The sequence below is a fragment of the Erpetoichthys calabaricus genome, chromosome 4 (genome assembly GCF_900747795.2).
Source record: "Erpetoichthys calabaricus chromosome 4, fErpCal1.3, whole genome shotgun sequence".
Lineage (NCBI taxonomy): Eukaryota > Metazoa > Chordata > Cladistia > Polypteriformes > Polypteridae > Erpetoichthys > Erpetoichthys calabaricus.
Window position 1 is genome coordinate 228,462,862 of NC_041397.2, and position 27,797 is coordinate 228,490,658.

Here is a 27,797-nt window from a genome sequence, read left to right on the forward strand (position 1 = left end):
CTGTTCAAATCACTTGGCTCTTTCAAATTCATGATGGGTGATTTCCTTTTTTGTAAACTGCAGGTAAAAGCCTACAGAGCAGTGGGGCTAGATGGCATATCAGATTGCCTCCTAATGTCTTGCTTTAAGCACCTCTCTCCAGTTTTTTTTATTTACTTTTAACTGGTCACTGATCTATAGAATTTTACCTGAGGTGTGGAAACAGTCAATCGTTACAACAGTTCCTAATGTCTCCAGGTCAAGCAGTCTGAATGACTACAGACCTGTAACACTCAACTCCATTCCAATGAAATGCTTTGAACTCTTGGTGAAAAATACATTAATGACAAAGATGAAGTCCAGTGTGGAAGATGCTCCACTGGTTAGCTTACATCAAATCTGCACTTTATTCTTGATATGCCTGATTCATATTTCAGAGTGCTATTTCTTGATTTTTCTTCAGTGTTCAGTATCATCCAGCCTCACATACAGATTGAAAAACTGAACAGTATGAATGTTAAACCATTTATTACATTCTGGATTCAGGGCTTTTTTTTAAATTGCTCACAAACAGTCAAAGTACAGGACACATTTTCAAAAGTCATTCATTCAAACACAGGCAGTTGCCAACATTTTGCTTTATCACCTTTACTTTTTAACCTATAAGATAAAAAAAGTGACCTGAGACATAACAATGACAACTGTTCTTTTATCAAGTACGCTGATGAAACCATGCTAATAGGACATATATCTGAGGAGAATTTAAGTCATTATTTAAATCAAGTGGACTGTGGTTAAGGGCGGCACGGTGGCGCAGTGGGTAGCGCTGCTGCCTTGCAGTTGGGTGACCTGGGTTCGCTTCCCGGGTCCTCCCTGCGTGGAGTTTGCATGTTCTCCCCGTGTCTGCGTGGGTTTCCTCCGGGCGCTCCGGTTTCCTCCCACAGTCCAAAGACATGCAGGTTAGGTGGATTGGCGATTCTAAATTGGCCCTAGTGTGTGCTTGGTGTGTGGGTGTGTTTGTGTGTGTCCTGCGGTGGGTTGGCACCCTGCCCAGGATTGTTTCCTGCCTTGTGCCCTGTGTTGGCTGGGATTGGCTCCAGCAGACCCCCGTGACCCTGTGTTCGGATTCAGCGGGTTGGAAAATGGATGGATGGATGGGACTGTGGTTAACTGGTGCAATAAGAACTCTTTACTCTGAATGTTAAAAAGACCAAAGAAAAGATATTTGATGTTAAGAGCATGTTCACCCATCCTTATTCTGGGGGAGGAGGTAGAAGGAGAGACTGAATATAAAATATTGTAGAACTACACTAGATAACAGTATTAACTGGAACACAAACATACTTTAAATGCAATCAGAGATTATTTCCCTTCTGGAAACTCGATCTTTTTCAGCTGACAAGGACCTCATGTTGTAATTTCACCGCAGTGTGATCCAGTCTGTTATCACTTACAGCTTCACTGCCTGGTTTAGTGGTCTGACAAACCAAAATTCAAAAAAGCTCCAGCAGATTACCGAACATACAGCTGAACTTATTGAGGCTGATATAGATGATTCAGTAAGTATTTGTCAGAAGGCGATGTTGAAAAACCTGAAATTATCTCAACTAATGACAGACACCCACTACACACAGAACTTAATTTCAGAAAATCATGGAGGATAGTCACTTTGAAAATGCACATAAATCACTCCAGAAGCTCCTTTCTCCCCAGTGCCATATGTCTTTTTTAAAATGAAATATCAGAGATAATTCCAAAAGTACAGAGTTTTTCTTATGTATTATTTACCCATTTAGGTTAAATGTACTATTAAACTGCTAAAAGTAAATTTAACCAAAAAAAAAAAAAATCTTGAATGATGTAACCAATTTTAGAATTTCTGTGTACGTTTTACCCTGTCTTGACTCTGTTTGTTGTATTTTATTTGTCTGTTACTGGATACAACTGAGAAGGCAAATTTCACATTTTCTTGTGTACACATGACTAAATAAAATCCATGAACCTTGATTATTAACTATAAAATATTCCGCTGACACCTTTATCTAAAGTAATTAATAAGATGTTTACATACACATATTTAGTGGTTTGTGCATAATAAGATGTTTACATACACATATTTAGTGGTATGTGCATAAACAGTTTAATCAACTTCTTTAGAATTTAGAAGTGAGTCAGCAACTTCTAATTTAAGGTTCAATGCTTCAGCCACAACCCCTTTTCAGGAAGCTCCATAAGTCTTTCTTTTTATCTACTCCTCCCTTCACTCATACAACTTATTGCAACTTCAACTGAAACTAGCAAAATTTAAAATGTAATTTATTAGGTTTAGGTTTATTTGTCATATATAGGTTAACACGGGGTCAATATACAATGAAATGTGTATGACAAGAAAAACAAGTCACTCAGCCTAGATCCAATAAAGCTAAAAAATAATTAAAAAAAAAAAATTACAAGTTAAAAATGACAAGCCATATAAAATAAAATGTGTACGTTTTAAAAGAAGTTATAGAGCAATATGAGTTGAATGAGCAGCAAATACAAATGACAGTTATTGCACAGATAATGTTTTATAAGTACAGATGCATATTCCATAAAGTGCAGATGCATGTTCCAGTCAGTATTCAGAGTGTGTGCAGGTATAGTTTGTGTGTGAGTAGTGCAATGTAGATGTAATGCAATGTAGGTGTAATGTAAGTGTATGTAAGTGTTCAGGTGTTGCTGTTGAGGAGTCGAATGGCCTGGTGGAAAAAACTGTTCTTAAGTCTTGTAGTCCGAGCAGCCAGACTCCTGTACTGTATCGTCTGGTGTGATGGATGGCTGTGGTCCTTTATGATGCTGCTTGTCTTATGTAAGCACCGATGGAGGTAAATGTCTTCAATGGAAGGGAGACTCTTGCCCGTGATGTGCTCTGCTGCCTCTGTAGTGATTTCCGGCTACTGGCAGAGCAGCTCACATACCAGACGGTAATGCAGCCCGTCAGCAGACTCTCGACCACACTCCTGTAAAAGTTTGAGATGATGCTGGCATTCATGCCAAACTTCCTCAGCCTCCTCAGGAAGTAGAGCCGCTGGCGAACTTTCTTAACCACAGTGTTTATGTGAAGGGTCCACGAGAGATCCTCGGTGATGTTTACTCCGAGGAACTTGAAGCTGTTAACCCTTTCAACTTCTACGCCACTGATGTAGATGGCCTGGTGTTCTCTGCCTTGCTGTTTCCAATAGTCCACGATCATCTCCTTGGTTTTGCTGACGTTAAGAGACAAGTTGTTATCCAGGCACCAATTACTCAATGCCAGCACCTCCTCTCTGTAGGCCATCTCGTCGTTGTCAGTGATAAAGCTTATGAAGGTTGTGTCGTCTGCAAACTTGATGATGGTGTTTGTGCCGTGTTTTGCAACACAGTCGTGGGTGAACAAGGAATACAAGAGGGGGCTAAGCACACAGCCCTGCAGCGCTCCTGTGTTTAAAATGAGTGATGAGGACGTGTGTTTGCCGACTCTCACCACCTGTGGCCTGTTTGTGAGGAAAGAGAAAATCCATCTGCAGATGGTCGTCCCCAACCCAAGGTCGTCAAGCTTCAAGATGAGTTTTGAGGGGATGATGGTGTTGAATGTCGAGCTGTAATCTATGAACATTATATTAAAATGGCACAAAAACTTAATTACCTTTAGTGTTAGCTGCCTAACCCAAACAATATTATTGACAACTTCAGGAAGATTTCTACCAGCCAGTGGACCAGATTTTTCTCCTGGAACCCCATGACTCCGATTGTCAAAGTCGGTGCGAATACCTGTTTGAAGAGAAAAAAGTATTATAATTCATTTGTTTCAAACCCTAAATATATAGACTATACCTTTGACAAGAAGTAGAATTCATACCTTTAGCATAGTCGAGAAGTCTTGCTAGCAATGTCTCCCTTTCAGAAACTAATTCTTTACTAATACTTGGTCGTTTAATGAGTTCTTTATATTTTTGAAATGCCTGAAGTAACTGTCAAAATAAATATGAGATAATTTAATTATTTCTGAAGCAGTATAAATACTGTACAAAATGATGAACATTAAAGGAACAAATATCCTTAATATATGTAAAAAGCAAGGATAATAATAAAGCTCATCCATCAATCCATTTTTAAGTCCACTTAGTCCAGCTCAAGGTCACAGGTTCCTGAGCCAACTAACCAAGGATGGGGTGACAATCCTCTGCAGTGTACATTAATGCACATATCCATGCTCACTTCTTAAAGTAATCAATTAATGAAACACATGTGGCTTTCAAATGCAGCAGGAAATCTAGAGTGCCTGGAAAAAAACACAACACTGACATGTAGAAACTATGCATGGGCCAAGACTCAAAACAGAGCTCTGGCCCTGTGAAGAAGTAGCAATAAGCCCTATGCCATTATGGTGTCCACTTTAGTGTAGGGTTCACCAAGGATGTAAGGGAAAGAAGAAGGCTTAAACAAGGAACAAATTTAAGAAACATACAGATAGGAGAATAGAGAGTCCCTCAGTAAGATATGGGTAGAAGATAAGAGGACAATAACCGATGGTAAGTCTTATAGTTGAAAAGGATTTTCTAAAGCGGGAATATTTTACATTACCATGTTTAAACATGAGATAGATAGAAAAACACAGAATTTCCTCTTTGCCAGAAGATGGCTCTTAGGAACACATGGGATCATATTACTTATTACCAATGATAGGCAGCTTAGAGATTAGAAAGGTTTGCCTACATGTTAAATATAAAGGCTTGGAACTGCAGTGTTTCCAGATGTCACCAGTGGGGCATTACCTATCAACTCATTTTGTCCTAAGGTCATTCTGGTGAGGACTCAAAATGCACTCCCTTTAGTACTTATAGAGCGTCAAGTCAAGAAGTGTGGTAAACTAAAGGAGTAAGGTGATTTGGATAGAGTACCGAAGAATTGATTTGAAAGTGAGTGGGTTGCTGTTATTTTTGAGGTGAGCAACTGGTCAAGCAATTACAACACGTAGTTAGAGCAGAACCGAGTATGGCACTCAGGGTTTTTCCTCTGTTAATTTATACAAACTTTAGTAGTTACTCTATTTAATCGTCCTTTCCATGTGTCATCTTTTTCACAAAACAATTACTACTAAGGGTATTTTAAACTCTTTTGGTCAAACACATTACTATATATCCTTTAAAAATAAAAATAAAATAAAATAAAAACCTTGGTATAATTTTTGTATCTTTTTACATCATGATCTGCTAATTTAAATCCACTTTGCAATTTTTGGTCACACAACAACAGCAATTGTCAAGTCTATGAAGTGCATTTTGAGTAGATTCAAGTGGAACACAGATGCATACGCAAAGTGACAAATCTAAAAAAGAAAAACTGCTTATCAGGGTATATCAAACATTCACATTTGGCATGTTAATAGAAGCCTTGATTTCCTACGGATTCTACTGCAACGGATTCCATTACACTGTGGACCTGCTATCAAGCAAGGGACATAATCTTACCTAATATACCAATTTCTGTGACCTGAAGCACACTACCTGGAGGCAGCAAATGTACTTAACCTATCAGTCAGTCATTTTCCAACCCACTATATCCTAACATAGGGTCATGGGGGTCTGCTGGAGCCAATCCCAGCCAACACAGGGTGCAAGGCAGGAACAAATCCCGGGCAGGGAGCCAGCCCACCGCAGGGCACACACACCAAGCACACACTAGGGACAATGTAGGATTGCCAATACACCTAACCTGCATGTCTTTGGACTGTGGGAGGAAACCGGAGCACCCGGAGCAAACACACTTAGACACGGGGAGGACATTCAAACTCCACGCAAGGAGGACCCGGGAAGCAAACCCAGGTTTCCTTGCTGCGAGGCAGCAACGCTACCACTGCGCCACCGTGCTGCCCTACTTAACCTATAATAACTCTTAAACTGTAGCTGGGAAATCTACATTTGTGGCCCATATTTCTCCAGAATGCCAAATATAGCAGCATTGGCTTTTCATTTAAGCAAAGTATGTGCAAATCATCAAGTAAATCTCTGGCCCAACTGATTTGGCCTTTAAAACCAATATTACACATACTGTTATAAAGTGTTAGAAGAGGCTGTCCTCCTTGAAGGTTTGGTTCTGATGTAGGTGCAAAATATGTACATTAACAATACTATCTGTAAGTATTTGTAAGATATTACTTTGTGTTAAGTGATACCATTATTTCAGGGATTCCGGCTATGTATTATTTGAAACACCCTTTGATTTTTGACGTGTTGCTTCACATACAATACTTCCAGACAACAGATGGTTTTGTTTGTTAAAATAAAATTAATGTAGCATTGTGAATCTTCCTGGCTCTATTTTTAACATAAAATTTGCAAACAAATTAACCCAATTATAAATTGATCATCAGATCAACTAGTGACTCCCTAAGATTTTTCATAAGTGTATTTTTCAATCTTAAGAAAAATGTAACAAAACATTTCATTTTTACTTGGTCATTTGTGGGTGGCACCTTGTCACAGAGGTCAGAGCTGACACCATCACAAATCCAGAGGTCAAATCCTGCCCCAGCTATTGTTCATATGGAGTTTGCAGTAAAAGGTCTCCTCCTGACCACAAGACTATTTGTACACTTGCTCTGGCTTGCCTCCCAATCTCAAAGATAAACAGATTAATGTAATGGCTTCCATTTATGTGTGTGTGTGTGTGTGTGTGTGTGTGTGTGTGTGTGAGTAAGCCCTGTCATAGTTTCTGCCTTCCACCTAATGTTGCCAGAATAGGCTGCTTTCCGCAATGACCCTGTGCTGAATTAGGAAAATGTAAAAATGTTATGTTTCTATCTAAAGAATTGATTTAAGATAAGAGTTAAAATTATACATTTAGCAATAAGGAATTATTTTTGGAGTTAGAACAGACAGGTAAAAACTGCACAGGATACTTAATGCCAAAATTTTATACTGATTTTGAAATTTCTTTCAGTCTTTGCTGAAAAGATATAGTACTAGGGTGTTGTACCGTGTTAGCCATTATGAATGTAGAGAAAAGCCAAGCAAAATGACACCTTTTATTGGCTAACTAAAAAGAATACAATATGTAAGCTTTCGAGGCAACTCAGGCCCCTTCTTCAGGCAAGATGTAATCAATTATATTCTTATATAGGACACCAACACAACAAATGTTAACTAACACATGAAACCAAATATTAGTATATATTTTATCATCTTCCATTAGCAAAATATTAAATTGTATCAAGGAACATAAAATAAAAAGAAGAAACCCACCTGTTGTGGATTACCCTGGACATCCAGAAAACAGGCTTTCAGTTTACTAACTATCTTCTGCTCTGCAGGTGCAATAGTTCGGTCAAACTGCAGTACAGCAGCTTTCCACAAGGGCTAAAATGTAAATATTTTAAGAATTTTTATTTGTTTTAGAAATTATAATAAAGTTAACTGGATTTTCTCTCAAAATCCAAGATATATACTTAAGTCAATATCCTAAATTTTAACACTATACACATCTGTATAACTTTGTGTGATCTGTGAAGGAAGGTGCCTCTCTTGCATCCAATACTAGTCTTATGTGCCCGGGAACTTTGGTTGTAATTTGGTAAGTAATAATACAAATAAGAGAAAAGACTGACAGAGAGACATGTTATTGAGTTTCAACAGGTCATTTAATAATAAATATGTTTGCGAAAAAGCATCTAATTTTATTTCACAAATATATAGAATAAAAGAGAAAACTAGTTAACTAAACAAAAATGATACAGGTGGAAAAGGCATTTTTTTTTTAAAATATTCAATCAAAACTGTGCTAGACAGAACTAGAAATGGAATGTTTATAAATAAGGAGCTCCAAAAAATTAGTAACTATGCCAAGGAGAATTCCAACCCCAGCTGTGAAAGGAGTAGGGTTGGACATGAAAATAACAACTCCATACTGTAAAAAAATTCAGGAGTTATAGAAATGTCACCAGTGTCGCTAAAGACTTCATTCCAGTGAGAAGAAGAACCTTCACCTATAATGTGTATAGTGTCATGTGGTGAAAGCTGCATGTCTGGGAAAGCAACAGGACCAATCAACATTATTCATCCAGGACCACTACCATTTTAACGTGGAATGGAAAGACAATGCATAAAAGTGGAAAGACAATGCAAGTGATGGCCGAAATAAATGTATGCATGTAACATAATGAAAAAACTAATCAACAATTGACAGTCACTTAAGCTGCAGTTTAAAAACCAACAGTATGTAGTATACAGCAAACTGTCCTTATTATCTGTCATGCATATATTGCACAAATTTATAATACCTGGACTCACCTGTGTGTACGGATTATAGTGCAGAGCATTAAGAGCAGAAAAGGGTTCAAATACACGAGATGGAGACAGTGCTTGCTTGTTGTCTTTGGGCAACAGACGGACAAGTTTTTCATGTACAGTTCGAATCATCAAGATCTGAAAAATACCAAACAAAATTTAAACTAAAATAAAATAAAGGTATGCAACAAAGGACAATGCAGTTTGATATCACATAAAGAGTTAATTTTATATAAGGAGTAGATAATCTTGTAGCATCTCTCAACTCACAGAATAAAACCAAGGAGACTGGAAAATACACACGTCAGAGATAAACAATGGGAGAACAAAAGATACAAATTAAAAGACGATAAACAAGCCCTTCTTCCATTCTGGAACTGCCTTCTTAAGTTTTCCAGGTTAGGGTCGCATCCACCACTTAAGTACATACCAACAAACTACTCCCTTTCTCACGCCCTGACTGTGTATTATACAGCCCTGGTCTCTTTCTCCTACTGTCTTCTAAACACTAGAATCAAATACCCAGTGGTTCTAATCAGCTTTAAACTCCAGACCTGAGATTACCTCCATTCAGGCTCTCTGGAATCACTTCCAGTGGACCATACCTCCCCACAAGTGTTATTGCTTTCCCACATTACCATTTAACACTAGAATTACTAGAGCCTACGAAAAAACTCGTAGATCCAGCCCACCTTAAATCGCTTCTTAAAACCATTCTCACCTCTCTGCCAGCGTCTTTTGTCATCTAAATGTACTGATAAAGACATGCTGCCAGCAGCCGGCTATTCCATCCCCCCACCGACTTAGAACGTAAACGAACTTTTCCCAGCTCATGCCTTGATTGATTATCTGGGAGTGAGTGGAGTTTTAGAATGGAAATAATAAATCGCTATTTGGAACACACGCATTTCATGTGTGTTGCGTTTCTGCAGTAATCTGTGTAAACACATTTTTAAAACAGAAACGTTTTTTATATTCTAGTAACAAATGACAAAATGTAGGCATAAACTATATAATGTATGAAGCCTGAAGTCCAAATATCAAAGAAACACTTTCACAAAAGGTACAAAAAAAAAGCCGCCGCAGTGTGGGACATTGACATATGACTCCCTTATGTGAAGTGTTCTTATTTTTATTATTTTAGAATAAAAAGATACATTTGATTTCAGTCTGTAACAGCCGGTGTAATTATGATATTTGCAAAGGTTAGCTTTGTTTTTTTTTATTTTTTTTTTATTCACTTTTCATTGTCTCAGTCGTGTTCAGGATCCTTCCCTACCCCATGTAAAAGTATAATAAAACAAGTGCACTTTTATTCAAGAATATAACCTAAGAAAAAAGAAAGCAAGTTACAGTAGGTGGTTGATATGACAGCTTGCGTGGTGCAATGCTAAGAACTGCTGATTTCCACTCCGTGCTATATAACTGTTAACTGTTAACATTTGAATCTGATGATTGCATATAGCGCTGTCTTATTCAGTGTGCGCAAGAACATGCAGGTGGCCAGTTGCTGAGTGCTACAACGCACATTTTAAAAAAGAAAGAGACAAATATATGTGAAGAAATCATTTTATGACGCGAATAGTACCAATCAGAAAACATCGTCGAAGTAATGCAATATTATTTGAAAACGAACAGCGTCAGGTTGGGTGTGAAGTTATACTGGCGCTGTTTGAGTCAGATCAGAAGATGAATAAGCTGAACAAGCTCCTGTTCTGGCTGTAAGTAAAAAGCATGAATTAATTAACAGAAATAACCGCGATCGACATTTTAAACTTAACGATTTACAGTGCATACCAATTTATAAATTTTATGTCCGTTTTCAGTAGTAAGCTGCTCTTTTGGGGGGGGGGGGGTGTTAGAGCGTGTGAGCTTATTCAGTGCTGAAAACGGCAAATATAGGAGTGAGTGAGATCGAACCGGGAAATCTTGATCACACTTGGTTTGCGTCTGTACTTGCGCTGTTTCTTAGAGTCAGATCGGGGGTGGGGATGCTAGAGCGCGTGAGCTTATTCAGTTCTGCTGGATCAACGCATATGTTGATCTTTTTTTCTTTCAGTAATAGCGCCAACATAAATCCACACCTGATCTGACGCAGTTCGTTTTCAAATAATATTGCATTTGTGCGATGATGTTTTCACATATATTGTCTCTTTCTTTCAGGTGTGTAATAGGAACCACAGCATAGAGAGAAGTGTGTACATTGTAACAGGTACACATGTTGTAAATGTAGGAAAGACTATCCTTGCGTGTGTGTGAACAGTTAACATTTGAATCTGATTATTGCATATAACGCTGAACTTACTGCTCTGTACTATTCTATCCTCTGCATGTCCTGGAGTACAAAAGAAACAGCATACAGCAACATGTGGGGACTGGCAAGATCAGGAAAAAAAAATACGCATTCACGGATTACAAAACGCAAGATGTTATGCGAATGAATATGAATAATATGAATAATGTTGCATCCGTGCCACAAAGTTTTCCGAAATGTACTATACAGGTCATAAAACGAATAATTCCAAATATCATATATACCTACGTCTGTGTTTTTTTTGTTGTTTTGACATCATTCACCATAAGGTGCACTCTAATTCAGCATGAGGAGGAACACTCAATAAAACCGAATAAAAAAATCAAGTGACGGTGAGATACGAAGAAGGCAGATTCGCCAGCGTTTGTGTGTCAGCTTTTATCCCTCCAGATGAGAGAATGTCCAGTTCCATTGTCTCAAAACACCACTCACATCTCCAGTTATTCCGTTTCAAATAAAAAATAATAGCGTCAGATCCCTGGTGGGGGGGGCGGGGGGGGGGGTAGTATGTATCGTGATCGTGATTTAGAGAGAATAAAAGTAAAAAAAAAAACGGTAACTTTTACAAGTCCTATAAATGCACACCGTGTGTTACAGACGCAAACCAAATGTATGTGTGTACTGTATAATATTAACAAAAAGAGGAGCTCACTACTGAAAACAGCAAATATAGGAGTGAGTGGGCATCGAACCGGGGACTCTCAATTACAAGTCAGCAAATCTTACCGCTACGCCACGGAAGCTATTGTATCAGTCTTGAACCTTTTGTGGAAGTGTTTTTACTTGATCTTTGGACTTCAGGCTTCATACATTATATAGTTTATGCCTACATTTTGTCATTTACTACTAAAATATGAAAAACGTTTCTGTTTTAAAAATGTGTTTACACAGATTGCTGTAGAAATGGAACACACATGAACTGTGTGTGTTCCAAACAGCGATCTATTATTTCCACACTAAAACTCTAGCAGTTCAGTCACTCCCAGATAATCAAATGTAATAAAAAAGGTTTTCTCTGTAACAGGAGAAGGGATGAAATAAAGGAGTAAGAGGGGGGGGATTGGTCGCTTCAGTGCAAAACCAGCTACAAAGATTGGAATGTTTGGGATGATAGCGAAAGAATGTGCAAAAACTTGCTTCTCATAAAGAGTTTCAGAATGTTATGGGAATACAGTCAAGGCCATGTACTTGTTTTTCACTTCGAGGGGCTTCATTGCAAGCAACGCTTGTTATTGTGTGTCTTCTGATACTAGGCACCATCTCAGTGAGGGCCAAGTAGAAGAAAAACAATACTGCGTCCCGTGGAAGGGTGTGTGCTGAAACTGATCACTTCTGTATACACTGCTTACACGTAAGCCATTTTGGGTAAGGACACTCAATTAGTATATAAGGGAAGGTTCCGCCCTCAGTTTCTTCGGAAGCTCAACCGTGGGGAACGTGCACACCGCCCGGTATTGGACCAGGCTCACGAGTTGATCCTCTGACGAGACTGACACGCGGGCTCCCTCAGTCTACTGGTCTAGGATGATGGCTCTGGGTCTTTTGATATTACTGTAAGTATAGTATAATTCACATATCTGTATTACTGTAAGTCAATAGTATAATTCACATATCTGTATTACTGTAAGTCAATAGTATAAATCATATATCTTTGTCAATAGTACAATTCCTATATCTGCATGTATATTGCTATTATATTGTATGTAACTGATATTATATTTGAACAAGTAAACAATTGAAGTATTGGACCTTTCCTCTCTGATTCTTGCCTGCTTATTTTCTGTTAAAACCTTTGAACCATTTTCCCAAACTAAAACATTTTGGCGTAGTCGGTTGCAGGATTTTGGGGAATCTGGTAAAATATTGGACTATTAAGTGAGGCAAAGGAAATCAGAGATGTTTAAGAAATGTCAGGTGTCTGTAAAGGAACCCATAACGGGCTTGCAGACGCGGGAGTGGGTTTTGCTAACTGCGGTTAGAAGTCTGGATAGTCTGGTAGACGAAAAAGAAAGGGAGATTAAGAAAATGCAAATGGACTTGGCGGATGCGTTAGGGCGGGCCTCAATGGCCGAATCCCAGGTAGCTGTATTATTGCCGCGGGTACAGAGAGCCGAGGGGATTGCGGAAAAGGCAGCCTTTTGCATAGCCAAGGTGAATGCAAAAAAGAAGCGTAGACCGGATGTTGCGAAGATCAAAGCGTTTGTAGCCGCAGTTAACGTCCATGAGTGGGATCCTGAAAAATGGGACGGTAACATTTGGGATGATGATTATGAGGATGATGACGGACCCGATGCAGGGTCGGTAATTGATCCTCTGCCTTTACAGGCTAAACCCGTGATGCGTCGCAGACTTTTTACTGACGCACATGGTAATGTTAGGAGGGGAGATGTTTTCGAAGATTATACTGCACAAGAAAGGGAAGGATTTAGATCACGTTATGCACAAGGGCGAAATGAGCCAGTAGACACATGGCTCGTACGCTTGCATGATGCAGGAGCCGGGCATGTGTCACTGGATAAGGGGGATGGTACTGAATTTACAGATTATGCTGTCGATTCCCGTTTTAAACAAGCAATGAGACAAGAATTGACTAAGTTAGAAGGGGACAGCACGTTGCTGGCGCTGGCGGCGAATGCAGCATATGAAATATATCCACACCCACAGAATTGGCCTGAAGTAAAACCATGGACGACTTTGCAGCAGGCAATTCGAGTGGTTAGAGAATTGGCAATGAGGGACGCCGTGGTAGCGGGCCAAGCGGATCAGTTAGATGTGTTCCCATTTACATCTATAGCCAGGACCATCCTAATAAAAACAGCCCCTGCTAACTTGAAAGGAATAATAATGACTCTTTTACTGAATGAGGTAGGTGCAGGAGTGGGGGAAGTTGTAGCCAAATTACGGGATTTAGGTGACCTGGGGGAGTGGGGAGGAGCCCCGCCAGGGACAGCTGCAACACAACCCACTGGGGCTACATCAAGGAATAGCGCCTATAGAACAGGGGGAGTGAATAGGAAGGAGTTATGGGGAGCGTTAATTAATGCTAAGGTCCCTAAGGAGGAGATAGATGGACAGCCTACAGGACTGCTCCTGGACAGGGCAAAGAAAAAAGGACTTATAGATAAGTCTGGCGGAATAAAGAAGCGAGTGGCAAAGGCGGAAGTACATTCGCTCCTTACCTTTGCAGAATGGGAAAAAGTAAGTAAAAAGCATGACGAAGTTCTTACCTTTGCCGAGTGGGAGAAATTGAGCAAAAAGCGTGATGAAACTGGCCCCTCTTCATCTTCCGAGAGCTCCTCGGAGGAAGAGGAGGAGGAAGATAGGGAGAAAAACCGACGCAAGAGTAAGCATAAGAAAGGAGGGAAAAAAGCTAAAGGGAAAGGGAAAAATAAAGGAAGGACTTTATATCCCGTTGAAGAATTAGAACGCGCAGCACGAGATTGTTAGGGATGGGGCCAAGCACAGGTGAGAGCCCTAAATTGGCATGATGCGGACATTCGACCTTTTGTACCGGTAACGATACATTGGGAAACTAAAAACAAACAAATAGTAAAGGCTCTCATCGATACGGGTGCGGAGGCCACTTTGATATATGAGAATCCATCTAAATTCAAGGGGAAACGATTGACAGTGCAGGGGATTGGGGGAACGGACATCCCTGCCACTCAGGTGACGGTGATGTTACAAATTGGTCAGTTGCCCGTGAGACCCTACCCCGTACTAATCACCCCAGTGAAAGAGTATATAATAGGGATGGATCGTCCACAGGTGGCAAATATGCTGTAATCGCATGCTGGCATACAGCCTGCAAATGTCAGCGTGCATCAACAGCATTTCTGAAGTTTTTTAGGTGTACGGTAGAATCAGCTTTTACAGCTGTGTTTTCTTCGCTAAAAATGGAGACAGCAGTAGTTGCAACAGAAACTTTAACGGCAACGTTAACCGTAGCAGTAGCGATAGAGAGAGTCGAATCGGAGGCCGTTGTGCTTTCCTCGAGGAGGGCGGAGTCAGCTGCAGCAGCTGCGCTAGTCAAAGACGCAGATAAGCCGTCTCTGCATCAAGTGGAGGCAAAGGCGGCTGAAACAGAAAACCTACACTTGTCTGCTGGTCAGACAGATTGTGTATGGTTAATAATTATAAAGCAAATAGATGGGAAAGCAAGAGAGAGGAGTAATACCTGGCTAAAAAGTCACGAGCAGCTAGCAGTACACGTAGCGATGCATAAGGAGAATGCCATACGGATTAAACAACGACCGTTCAGTGTTAAAGTGTGTGCTTTGATTTCGGGGTCTTTTGACCCTGAGGAACAGCAGTAGAACTTAAGCTGGTTATTGGGAGCACTCCTTTCAAAGCCCCTGTGTTGATTATTGCTGCAGAGAAAACAATATGTATATTGGAGACGTCAGTTTACAAGTAAAGCTGCTATAATGTGAGGGTTACTTGTATGTAGTAATGAAGGAAAGTGTACGTGACAATATGGTGTGCATTTGTTTAAATGCAATAATTGGTATGAAAAATGGCATGTGGCAGTATAAAAACAGCCAATGCCAAATTGCAAGTTAAAACAGAGGACTGAAAGAAAAGGAAAAGAGTAAGAATGTTTTCTTCCATTTATTCTCTACTGCACTGCATTCTCTGTATAATTCTGAGGTTTAAAAATGTTATACCAATAGTTAATTCATAACTTTTTGTAAAAGTAACCAGTGCTAAGATAAGATTTGATTTAGACATTGAATGTGGAGAAACTGGTGGATTTGTATAGCCATTGCAGACTGCAGGGCATGAGTTGAATAATGTGACTGAAAACTAAGTGAATTAAAGAAAGAAATCGAGGAGATGAAAGCAAAGCACGTGTTTGTATATGACAGCTTTTGAAAGTACTGCATTTGAATTAATGGAATGGTCATTTTAGCAGTTAGTTGGAATGAAAAAACTTATTGGTGTTTCAAGCAGCACATTCATATTGGGGAATAAGTAAATGAAAGGCAGTGGCTTACCATCCAGTTTTTGGAGCTCAGCATGTAAAACAAAGGGGTGAAAATCCCGAAGGGACACTACAGGCATGTATGCCCAAGATCAAGTCTGGCGCTAAAGGGAGTCACTGTGCTAGCAGGCGTAATCGACACAGATTACCAAGGGACCGTCAAAGTTCTGTTACAATCCTCAATGGGGGATCCAATCAAATTGACTAAGGGAGATCGAATAGCGCACTTGTTAATAATACCAGTTCACATGGGAAAAGTGCAGGAAAGTACTGCACCAGTAGTTAAGACTGGCCGGAATGTGGGGGGATTTGGATCAACAGATGCTCCTAAATTGGTTAATGGGGTGAAGGTGTGGGTTAAACAACCCCATGAACCACCTCGCCCGGCAGAAATCATCGCAATGGGACAGGATTTGATTGTAACTGTTCTATACAATGGAGAAGAAGCATGGGTAAATGTTCCTGTAAAACACTGCTATAGACGGGAGTGAGGAGTGGGTGCAACATGCTGTGTTCTTGTTTTACAGAATTGGGGGTGTTCTGAATGAAGTAGGAGCCACCACATTAGGAGGCGAGGCAACGGAGACGACTCCGGTCCGATGGTGGTGGAACAATTCCACTAAGCCCAGACGTCAGGAGAACACCACGTGTCCGGAAAATCAGTCTTGCAATGTCCTCAACATTACGACTGGTGACGGGTGCACCATCTACTCCTCGAACTTGAAGGTGCCGGGGGTAAAACCACAGAAGTATCTGATTGAGTGCTCTGAAAACTTAAATATTACCTGGACGTCGAAAGTAACTTGGTGTATGGGGCCCTGGAACGGCTCCAAGGTACAGTGCGAGGACAATGCAACATCAAGCGAATACACCTCTAATAAGACTGGGCCCATTGGCTGGATCAATGCAACTGAAATTATTAACAGGACTATACCAATGCTTGCTATAGCCGTGTGGGCTAGAACCCCCATAACGAGACAGTCACATGTAGAACCAATAATTGACACATGTAAACTTGTTTCTACGACAGCAAAAAGGACTAAGGTTACATGGCAAGTGACGTTTCCACTGTTGCCACAGTGTAAGCGTGCTAAACGGGCATGGTATGACACTTTCTTAGGAGGGGTTGGCACCACCCTAGGAACTTTAAACACCGTAGATAATGAAATAACTGCAAACAAGCTTGAGAATGTGGGACGACATACTCACAAAGTGGCAGACCAAATGGCTAGGTGGTTACCTCAGTCCATGATCTCTCATCAGCAAACAGTAAACTGGGAACAACGCGCTTCAGATTGGATAATCATGGCTAGCAATGACACTCGATGGCTAAATGTCTCAACTTTCATGAACTGGACTGTATGCACTTTTAACATATTACAAGCACAGATACAGAAAAATAACATGCAAATGGCTTTAAGGACTAATACTATGCAAATATGGCAAGATATATGGAACATTAGCAGTAGCTTATGGTTAACGGTTAAACCTGAAAATACTGAGTGTAATGATACAATATGTAATGGGTATTGGTTTCAATATAATGTTACCACTATGATAACCTTGTGTAGATATCACGTTTTACCTGTTGTTGCACACGGACACTTTTGGCAGCTGCAATTGGATGGTGAGTGGCTAGAACCTAAAACAAACAAAACATATGATTTACGAAATTGCGAACACACTAATATTGGTATGTTCTGTGGATTGATGTCAGGACAGGAAAACCCATGTATTTCAGGTAAAGCAACCACCTGTAATTGGAGACTAGTTAATCAGAACACCACTCTGTATGAAGTGGGACCTCACCGACTCTGTGTTTCCACCACCATCGCTAATCGTAGGCTGCCACAGGTTCCGTTTTCTGGATGTCTTGATAATGTATATGTTTGGCAAATAGCAAATAATACTTACTATCTGAATAATTACACCACTAAAAACCATCTTACCAAGGTTCAATGGCAAGTCTGGCATGCTCCGACCTCAATTTCACTGGCTGTAGCTGAACGTTTATTAAATAGCTCCCTGCAATTAAAAGAATTGGCTGCTAAACATCAAAAACATGTAGATGCACTTACTGTACAGACAGTCATGACGACGTCTCAATTACAAATTTTAGGGACCAAAATTGAAGGTGAATCTGTAAATGCGTGGTGGTCAATCTTTACAGGTTGGTCACCAAAGGCATCCACAATGTTGTCAGTTTTCCTCCGCCCTTTGGTGCTGCTTATTATTATTATTATTGCTTTAATGACTATATTTAATTGCTATGTGTTTTGTGTTTTAAAACGAATTAATAACAGAGCACGACAGACAAGGTTGCTGATTTTGCGCTGAGCGAGGGACCGATTGTAATAAAAAAGGTTTTCTCTGTAACAGGAGAAGGGATGAAATAAAGGAGTAAGAGGGGGGGGATTGGTCGCTTCAGTGCAAAACCAGCTACAAAGATTGGAATGTTTGGGATGATAGCGAAAGAATGTGCAAAAACTTGCTTCTCATAAAGAGTTTCAGAATGTTATGGGAATACAGTCAAGGCCATGTACTTGTTTTTCACTTCGAGGGGCTTCATTGCAAGCAACGCTTGTTATTGTGTGTCTTCTGATACTAGGCACCATCTCAGTGAGGGCCAAGTAGAAGAAAAACAATACTGCGTCCCGTGGAAGGGTGTGTGCTGAAACTGATCACTTCTGTATACACTGCTTACACGTAAGCCATTTTGGGTAAGGACACTCAATTAGTATATAAGGGAAGGTTCCGCCCTCAGTTTCTTCGGAAGCTCAACCGTGGGGAACGTGCACACCGCCCGGTATTGGACCAGGCTCACGAGTTGATCCTCTGACGAGACTGACACGCGGGCTCCCTCAGTCTACTGGTCTAGGATGATGGCTCTGGGTCTTTTGATATTACTGTAAGTATAGTATAATTCACATATCTGTATTACTGTAAGTCAATAGTATAATTCACATATCTGTATTACTGTAAGTCAATAGTATAAATCATATATCTTTGTCAATAGTACAATTCCTATATCTGCATGTATATTGCTATTATATTGTATGTAACTGATATTATATTTGAACAAGTAAACAATTGAAGTATTGGACCTTTCCTCTCTGATTCTTGCCTGCTTATTTTCTGTTAAAACCTTTGAACCATTTTCCCAAACTAAAACATCAAACAAGGCATGAGCTGGGAAAACTTAGTGAACGCTCTGCGACGGTGGGGGATGGAATAGCCGGCTGCTTGCTGGCTCGTCTTAATCGCCACATTTAGAAGACAAAAGAGAGCTGGAATGGTTTTAAGGTGGGCCGGATCTATGACTTTTTTCGTAGACCCTGGTAATTCTAGTGTTAAAGAACCTCTCCTTTGGCCTTGAGCGCTTCAACCTGCTCTCTACCAAGTTGTTTTTTCTCTTGCCCTAGAAATCTCTTGTTAGGCACTCATTCACAACTTACCCAAATGAAATTTAAAGTGTACAACATAAAACAAAAAAATAAAAAATAATACAGGTTGAGTATCTCCAATCCGAAATGCTCCAGAATTACAAACTTTATGACTGCCAACATGACGTCACAAGTGGAAAGCAATAGTGATAGGCAAGGTGTAAGCAGCCAGCTCAAAGCATTGAGTGAAGAGATATCAGACTCACCCGGAGTGAGATTAGACAAAAGGAGGGGTGTGGCGAAAGTAAAGCAACAATTGTGAAACTGTGGCCAGGTGACTGTTGTGAGTGAGAGCATACAGCAAAAGAGTCTCGGTTTTAGTTCACTGTGTATAACAGCCCTTTCAACAAACCAAGACAATACAGCTTGGTGAAGGTATTCCACACGACGAGAACAGGTTGACCCGGATTTTGAACTGTGCTCATCAGGCGATCCACATCTGATAACACAGTCTGAATTGAACAATTTGGTCAGAGATTTGGGTCTGTCAGAAGCAAAAGCTGAGCTGCTGGGTTCGAGACTGCAGGAATGGTGTTTGCTGTCACCAAGGACGAAAATTTCTGTGTTTCGAGGCCAACATCATGATATAACCAAATTTTTTGCACAAGTCGACAGTTTCTGTTGTGACATTGAAGGATTGTTCTTGGCCTTGGGTTGCGATCACAACCCGGAAGAGTGGCGTCTCTTCATTGATTCGTCAATGTTAAGCCTGAAAGCTGTTCTGCTACACAATGGCAACGTTTATCCTTCAGTACCTGTTGGCTATGCAACACACATGAAAAAAATGTATGAGAATATGGAACTGTTGCTGAAGCACGTCCAGTATAGCAGGTACAACTGGAATATCTGTGGAGATCTTAATGCCATTAATCTGTTACTAGGACTGCAGCTCGGCTATACAAAGTACTGTTGTTTCATCTGTGAATGGGACAGCCGTGCCAAAGAGTCACACTATTCTTGACAGAACTGGCCACTCCGTAAAAGTTAGTTTGACAGAAAAATGTGGCACTTGAATCGCTTATCGACCCGGCAAAGATATTTTTGCCTCCTCTTCACATAAAACTGGGACTCATGAAGAATTTTGTGAAAGCACTGAACAAGGAAGGCTAAGGATTTCATTATTTAAGACAGCTGTTCCCAAGAATAACTGATGCCAAGATCAAAGAGGGCATTTTTGTTGGCCCCCAGATCAGACATGTTATGAGCGACAAGCGGTTTCAAGATCTGTTAGTTGGGCCGGAAAATATTGCCTGGAAAGCCTTCAAAGACATTGTTCACAATTTTCTGGGCAATTACAGAGCCCCAAACTACATTCAGCTGGCAGACAAACTTCTCAAAGCATACAAGACAATGAAGTGCAACATGTCACTCAAGATTCATTTCCTCCACTCAAACTTGGTCTTCTTCAACCGAAAATCTGGGTGCTGTCAGTGAGGAACACGGTGAAAGGTTTCACCAGGACATTGCTACGATGGAGAAACGATACCAGGGCAACTGGAATCCGTCAATGCTTGCTGACTACTGTTGGACACTGCAACGTGATGCACCAGACATTGAATACAAAATAAAATCAAAAACAAAACACTTTTAATTCTATTGAATTTAATAGCTTATGTGAAACATAAATGTGACTAAATACATTATTGTCAGTAAACATATAATTGTCTATTTCTCAGAGTTCCTACGTGATGCAGTAAAATCAAAACTATATTTGTGCATATCCTGTAGGTACCACAATCCTGTAGGTGTCACAATCAGCAAAAACTTTTCAGGAAGCAAGACTTTTCAAAAAAATTGTTGTGCAATTTATATAGCACCTCTCCCATGCTCAAAGGGATGAATGGATCCTCCCTCATACCCCACTGTGCAAGTTCAAAAAGCTTCAACAGATGTATTATGAGACTATTTTCAAAAAGGGTGGACGGACCGACATGTAATTAGAAGTGTGAATTGCACTCACCCAAGTAAGAACCAATTAAGAAAAACGTGTTAAACTATAAGGGGATTAATGGAGGAAGGTAAAACACAAAAAGGAGTACAGAAAGTACAGCACAGAGTTAAAATGACAAAGGCATTATGCCTTACAGTACATGGCCATCATATACATGTGGGTTTGCTGGTTCACTTACCCCAAATATTCCTCCAATGCTACCTGTTTATGTTTCATACACTAATCCCCTTATTTACACCTTTGCTCTTTTCCTCCCACCAGCTAATCCCTTGCAAATGCTCACATCCCAACTACAATTTTAATGAGTATATTAACAAGAGTGGCTTTTAAAGCACAATCTTGAACCACTTCCCAGGTAAACACCTGGAATTGCTTATATAGTCCTGGATGACTTATAAAAGCTCTGAGGTGTTTGGTAAGCAACTCTCTCTAGAAGCCTGTGGTCATCCTGTGCATCCAGGTTAGGGCCACCTTAGATTTACCACACTTAATTGAGGTCAACATTGCCACCTAGCAGCTGGGGGGTGATGTCTATAGGACACTGCAGTATCTTGTCCAGGCCTCCTGGTAGCAACCCTGTTCACAATAAGAAGCACCCCCCATCCTTATTCTATTCATGTATATTTACAATAAAATTCTCTTTGATAAGAGTCTCATTAATTTCATGACAAATTTAGTACATGTACAATTACCTGCACAGTTAAAACAAACGTAAATATATTTACCTGACAAAACAGCAAGAAAAAGATGCACAATGTAATTTAAAAAAAATGGTAACAGCACAAGAAAAGAACATTAGGTCATTCATGTATGACATGGGGGGGGGGAAGGAGGGCAACAAATGGTGTGGCATGACAAGCCTCAGATATACATTAATTTTTACAAACCTCTGTAAACATTTGTGGTGACATTTACAATGCTTCAAGTAACATCTGACAATTGAAGCATTTTCTGGACATATGGTAACGCTTTAAAGAAGAATATATTTTAAAGTCTTTCCTATCCGTGTTAAATAGGAACAGTTTATTAATATGAACATTCTCAGGTACTACCAATCAGACAGATGAACAGTTTGCTGCAAATCAGAAAAAGCTGTAAGATGTTTCAAACATAAGGATGTGCCAACTGCAAAAAACATCTGAACATAAGAATATACAAAATGTAGTAACTGAGATTGGACCATTCTGTCCATCTCTATGTTAGCTAATAAAATGTTCATTTTAGCTTTAACCTTTGATAACATAATAGTTTTGCTGGTTTATTAACCTTTATTAGCTGTGTCTACTAGATGTTCATGTTCCATAGTTTATTCTAAGCTATCAACAACCTTTTTGGATGTCAATAACCTGAAAATAGTTTTTGCTAGCTACAATCTGTTGATATTGCAATCTGAGCTTGTTGTATGACTGCATGTTTTCTTCACTGACTGTGTTTAATCTGCGTTTTTAAAACTTATTATATACTCCCTTCCTAAAAAAAAAACAATGAAACAAAATTATTTATTAATAAAATAGACATTACAAAGCAGCAAATACCCTGTGAAAAGGACAAAATGCTTTCATTAGTCTGCAGTACCCCATGTTTGTACTCTCAAACAACTGAAGTCATATTTTTTAATAAACAATGTGCAAATACATTATAAATTGAGCACATATTTGAAGTTTTAAAAGCAGTATCACTGTTCTTCATCTTCCAATTTCTTATCCCTATAGAGTTGCACTGTGGTATTGATGACTCCAACACAGATTGATGGTTGAATAGTGTCATCCACAAGTTGAACCTCATCATTTTCCCCTACCAAACTCAAAACTGCCAAAGCAATCAATAAGGTTTGTACACATCTAAGGACTTCTAGACACTTCTGTTGCTATGCTGTAAATGTACAAGTATTTCCATTAGAAAAAAGCAAACCATGTGTTAGATACAACCATGTGTTGAGCAAATTCAGGAAAAGGAAAAAAAAAATCAAACTGTTATTCTGCACCTGATTACAGTAGATTAAAAAAATAGATAGTCAGTAAACTCAGTAAACTCTGCCTTATGAAGACTGCTTGTGAATTATAGAGTGGCCAAAGTTTTCAAAATCTCTTACACTCACTTCTTAAAATCATCAATTGCACTAACACAAAAATACATTTGAAAGACGGACTGGCTCAGTCTGAAATATCGAGGTGACATTTACTGATTGGGCATGTCCTGAAGTTGTGAATAAGACTTTTGGCAATTGGAGTCAGACCTAGATATTATATGAAGCCTTTGTATTACATGTTACTACATCAATTGCTGCAAAAATCAGAAACGATTTATTTACAAAATAAGGTAATCAGTATCCACCAGGATATGTCTGATACCTTAGCTTATGCCGCATGAATTAACATGATCTTCAAAGAGCTAGGCATTTGAATATACAGTGGAACCTTGGGTCACGATCGTAATTCATTCCAAAACTCTGGTCGCAACACAATTTGGTTGTGACCCAAAGTAATTTCCCCCATAGGATTGTATGTAAATATAATTAGTCTGCTCCGAACCGTACGAGCTATATGTAAATATATATATATTTTTTAAGATTTTTAAGCACAAAAATAGTTAATTATACCATAGAATGCACAGTGTAATAGTAAACTAAATGTTTACTTACTTCTTCTGTAATGTTTACTTCTTCTGCTTGGGCTCTCTCGCTCGCATTCTCGCGCTCGCTCTCTCTCTCGCTGCACAGGGAATGCACAGGGAGAGATTGAACACGTGCAGAAATCATTGGGGCGTACAAACCAGAAGGGAAGCTGGCTTGTTAGTCACCAGAGTGTGTGGTCGTGAACAGATGCAAAAGTTTGGCGAACATTTTGGTTGTAACCCGATTTGTACGTGGTCCGAGACGTTCATGACCCGAGGTTCCACTGTACTAAGTGGTTAAAGCAGTATTGATTTATCATTTTTAACTTGTTTTCAGAAAAGTATAGTGAAAGTGCTAAACAGCTTCTGGTAAGATTTTTTTTTTTAACCCCATGAACTGTACATGCTAGTCTAGTGCTGTCATAGACTACGTCACCTGTACATTATACTTTGACCCTGTGCTCTGACCCATGCAAAAAGGCAATTTCCCCTTGGGGATTAATACAGTGTACCAAATACTTGTATCCTAATCAAAAGCAATTTGAAGTATTTAGTCTAGATAAGAAATCATACCAGAAGAATGTACACAGTAAATCATGACCTACTGAGAAAAATATGTTGGTATGAGAGACAAAGTACCTTGCAGCAAGAATGTACAAAAATAAAGCACTGTTTCACAGACACAAGAAATAAGCAAAGAGACCATAAATAACCAATATAAAGTTAGGTCCATAAATATTTGGACAGAGACAACTTTTTTCTAATTTTGGTTCTGTACATTACCACAATGAATTTTAAATGAAATAACTCAGATGCAGTTGAAGTGCAGACTTTCAGCTTTAATTCAGTGGGGTGAACAAAACGATTGCATAAAAATGTGAGGTAACTAAAGCATTTTCTTAACAGAATCCCTTCATTTCAGGGGCTCAAAAGTAATTGGACAATTGACTCAAAGGCTATTTCATGGGCAGGTATGGGCAAGTCCGTCGTTATGTCATTATCAATTAAGCAGATAAAAGGCCTGGAGTTGATTTGAGGTGTGGTGCTTGCATGTGGAAGATTTTGCTGTGAAAATACAACATGCGGTGAAAGGAGATCTCCATGCAGGTGAAAGAAGCCATCCTTAAGCTGCAAAAAAAGAAAAAACCCATCCAAGAAATTGTAACAATATTACGAGTGGCAAAATCTACAGTTTGGTACATCCTGAGAAAGAAAGTAAGCACTGGTGAACTCAGCAACGCAAAAAGACCTGGATGTCCACGGAAGACAACAGTGGTGGATGATCGCAGAATCATTTCCATGGTGAAGAGAAACCCCTTCACAACAGCCAACCAAGTGAACAACACTCTCCAGGCGGTAGGCGTATCGATATCCAAGTCTATCATAAAGAGAAGACTGCATGAAAGTAAATACAGAGGGTGCACTGCAAGGTGAAGCCACTCATCAGCCTCAAGAATAGAAAGGCTAGATTGGACTTTACTAAAGAACATCTAAAAAAGTCAGCACAGTTCTGGAAAAACATTCTTTGGACAGATGAAACCAAGATCAACCTCTACCAGAATGATGGAAAGAAAATAGTATGGAGAAGGCGTGGAACAACTCATTATCCAAAGCATACCACATCATCTGTAAAACATGGTGGAGGCAGTGTGATGGCTTGGGCGTGCATGTCTGCCAGTGGCACTGGGACACGAGTATTTATTGATGATGTGACACAGGACAGAAGCAGCCGAATGAATTCTGAGGTGTTCAGAGACATACTGTCTGCTCAAATCCAGCTAAATGCAGTGAAATTGATTGGGCGGCGTTTCATGATACAGATGGATAATGACCCAAAACATACAGCCAAAGCAACCCAGGAGTTTATTAAAGCAAAGAAGTGGAAAATTCTTGAATGGCCAAGTCAGTCACCTGATCTTAACCCAATTGAGCATGCATTTCCCTTGTTGAAGACTAAACTTCAGACAGAGAGGCCCACAAACAAACAGCAACTGAAAGCCACTGTAGTAAAGGCCTGGCAGAGCATTAAAAAGGAGGAAACCCAGCATCTGGTGATGTCCATGAATTCAAGACTTCAGGCAGTCACTGCCAGCAAAGGGGTTTTAACCAAGTATTAGAAATGAACATTTTATTTCCAGTTATTTAATTTGTCCAATTACTTTTGAGCCCCTGAAATGAAGGAGTTGTGTTAAAAAATGCTTTAATTGCCTCACATTCGTATGCAATCGTTTTGTTCACCCCACTGAATTAAAGCTGAACGTCTGCACTTCAACTGCATCTGAGCTGTTTCATTTAAAATTAATTGTGGTAATGTACAGAACCAAAATTAGAAAAAAGTTGTCTCTGTCCAAATATTTATGGACCTAACTGTATTTCACAATTAGGATTATTGCATATAGGAATAGTTATTTTTACAACTACAGTATACTATAAAACCTTAGAGCTCACAAAACAGCCAATAGAAATCAAAAAGCAAATAGCACTGGGAATAAAAGAGATCTTCATGCTTTTGCTTTCAATTTTTGCGAATCTAAACCTGAAGCCACATGCTAAGTTGAAACTTGAGAAAAGAAGAGGTGCTACTGTCTCACAGAATTAAATTGGCCTTCTTTCTAACCTGCTTGTCAGAGCTCAGTGAGAGATGACTGCTGCAACATATACAATTTTTATTTACATTCTCTGTCAAGCATGCTCAACATATTAATTCCCCTTTCACTACTGTTTAAATATGCTATATATTTCATATCATAAACTGAGCACAAATAAATACAAAATGTATTTGCTACTCTACCTCTTCCAGTCGTTTAGCCAAGCCATCCAAACCTTCAGGGTAATACTTGTCATTGTGCCACTGGTGGGGTGTGTAACGTCGCCACAACTGTCCTGTCAAATGGTCACAAACGTCTACCCACTGCTCACAAACAGAAATTCCAACTCGCAGATTCTCTTTTACAGTATGAAATGAATCTTCCCATTGATCAATTGATCCCAGTTTCTTCTGGACAATTCTGCCCAATGCAGCACCTAAAGAAAATAACCAACTATTAATTCACATAACTCATTTAATAAAAAATTAAAAACTAAAATATTGTAAGTAAAGCACTGTGCCCAATCCATATTTTTATATTATTTGTATTGGGTAACTTCAAATACAAAACTAAAACCACTGAGAACAGACATGTAATAATAATAAGCCTCTAATATGACATTCAAATATTCTTTAAATTTATATAGTTTTAATAATAGTCTGCATACCTATAATATCCAAAAGATGCTGCATTCGTAACTCTGGGTAAGGATCATACTCTGTTTGCTTCCAGATGTCATCCACCCTATCCCTAGTCGTATCAATCAAATCTAGAACATCAACTAAGGACAAACTGTCCAGGCTGTCGTAATCCTGGTTAAAGAAAGACAAACAAAATCAAGGAGAAACACATTTAATAATTATCATTTAGTCCTTACATTACAGCTCTTGTAAACAACAGTCAACTAAGATAAAAAAAAGAAAGAGGAAACTGCAGAAAACTGGAGAAAATCTATGAAGACAAAAGAAGAATATGAAAAATCCACATGCAAACAGTAGTACCTGGGTACAGATTTATATCCAGGATACCTACTATCAAATGAACCAACATTTGTAAATTAACAGATACAGTAATTTACAAAACATTTTTATGTCTGGAATAGTTTTATAACACTTTTTTGGTTAATCTTGGACTGATTTGTATTTCAATATATTTCAAATATAAATATACCTTTGCAATTGACTGGAAAAGGCTGTAAAAATATGTGGCCCGTTCTCTCTGGGTAGACTTGGAAGATGCTTGTGAAAGTTCAGCCCAAAACTGGAACTCATCAGAAGGGGTTAGAATGCCTTTACAAATACAAAAACAGTAACAACATGACCTTTAAATTTTACTTTAAGTCAATAATTTTTTGAGTTGCTTTAAACACAACATTTTCTGGGGCTGCAGAGCAAAAATCATATATTCACTATATTACAAGGCTTTCCAAATTTAAAGTTTAATTATTTCCTGAAACCCAAACATAATTACATAATTTGGAAATATATTTTGTACTGTGTAGACACTTTCATTTAAACAGACACTGTGATCACTTTCCCCATTAACTCAGCGGTTGTCACACTACAACACATAAACCTCCCATCATTAGTTTTAAAAATGTTATAATGTCCTGATACTGGATG

The 27,797-nt window shown here is 39.2% G+C and overlaps 2 protein-coding genes across 4 annotated transcripts in view; one reads left to right on the forward strand and one right to left on the reverse strand.

Moving 5' to 3' along the window:
• The window catches only part of LOC114651221 (cytoplasmic dynein 2 heavy chain 1), a 462,099-nt gene that overhangs the window by 423,020 nt on the left and 11,282 nt on the right, over positions 1–27,797 (reverse strand). For all 3 annotated transcript variants that reach the window (XM_051926883.1, XM_051926882.1, XM_051926881.1), the window contains exons 5-11: positions 27,346–27,464; positions 26,843–26,987; positions 26,379–26,611; positions 8,286–8,420; positions 7,242–7,355; positions 3,857–3,968; positions 3,644–3,768 (exon numbers count right to left, since the gene is read on the reverse strand). In XM_051926883.1, coding sequence (XP_051782843.1) covers positions 3,644–3,768; positions 3,857–3,968; positions 7,242–7,355; positions 8,286–8,420; positions 26,379–26,611; positions 26,843–26,987; positions 27,346–27,464 — 983 coding nt within the window. The remainder of the gene's footprint in view (positions 1–3,643; positions 3,769–3,856; positions 3,969–7,241; positions 7,356–8,285; positions 8,421–26,378; positions 26,612–26,842; positions 26,988–27,345; positions 27,465–27,797) is intronic.
• LOC127527641 (uncharacterized) lies at positions 11,986–18,138 on the forward strand. The gene is made up of 2 exons (XM_051926889.1): positions 11,986–12,149; positions 16,108–18,138. The coding sequence occupies exons 1-2, from the start codon at positions 12,121–12,123 to the stop codon at positions 17,915–17,917; spliced, it is 1,839 nt and encodes a 612-aa protein (XP_051782849.1). The 5' UTR covers positions 11,986–12,120; the 3' UTR covers positions 17,918–18,138.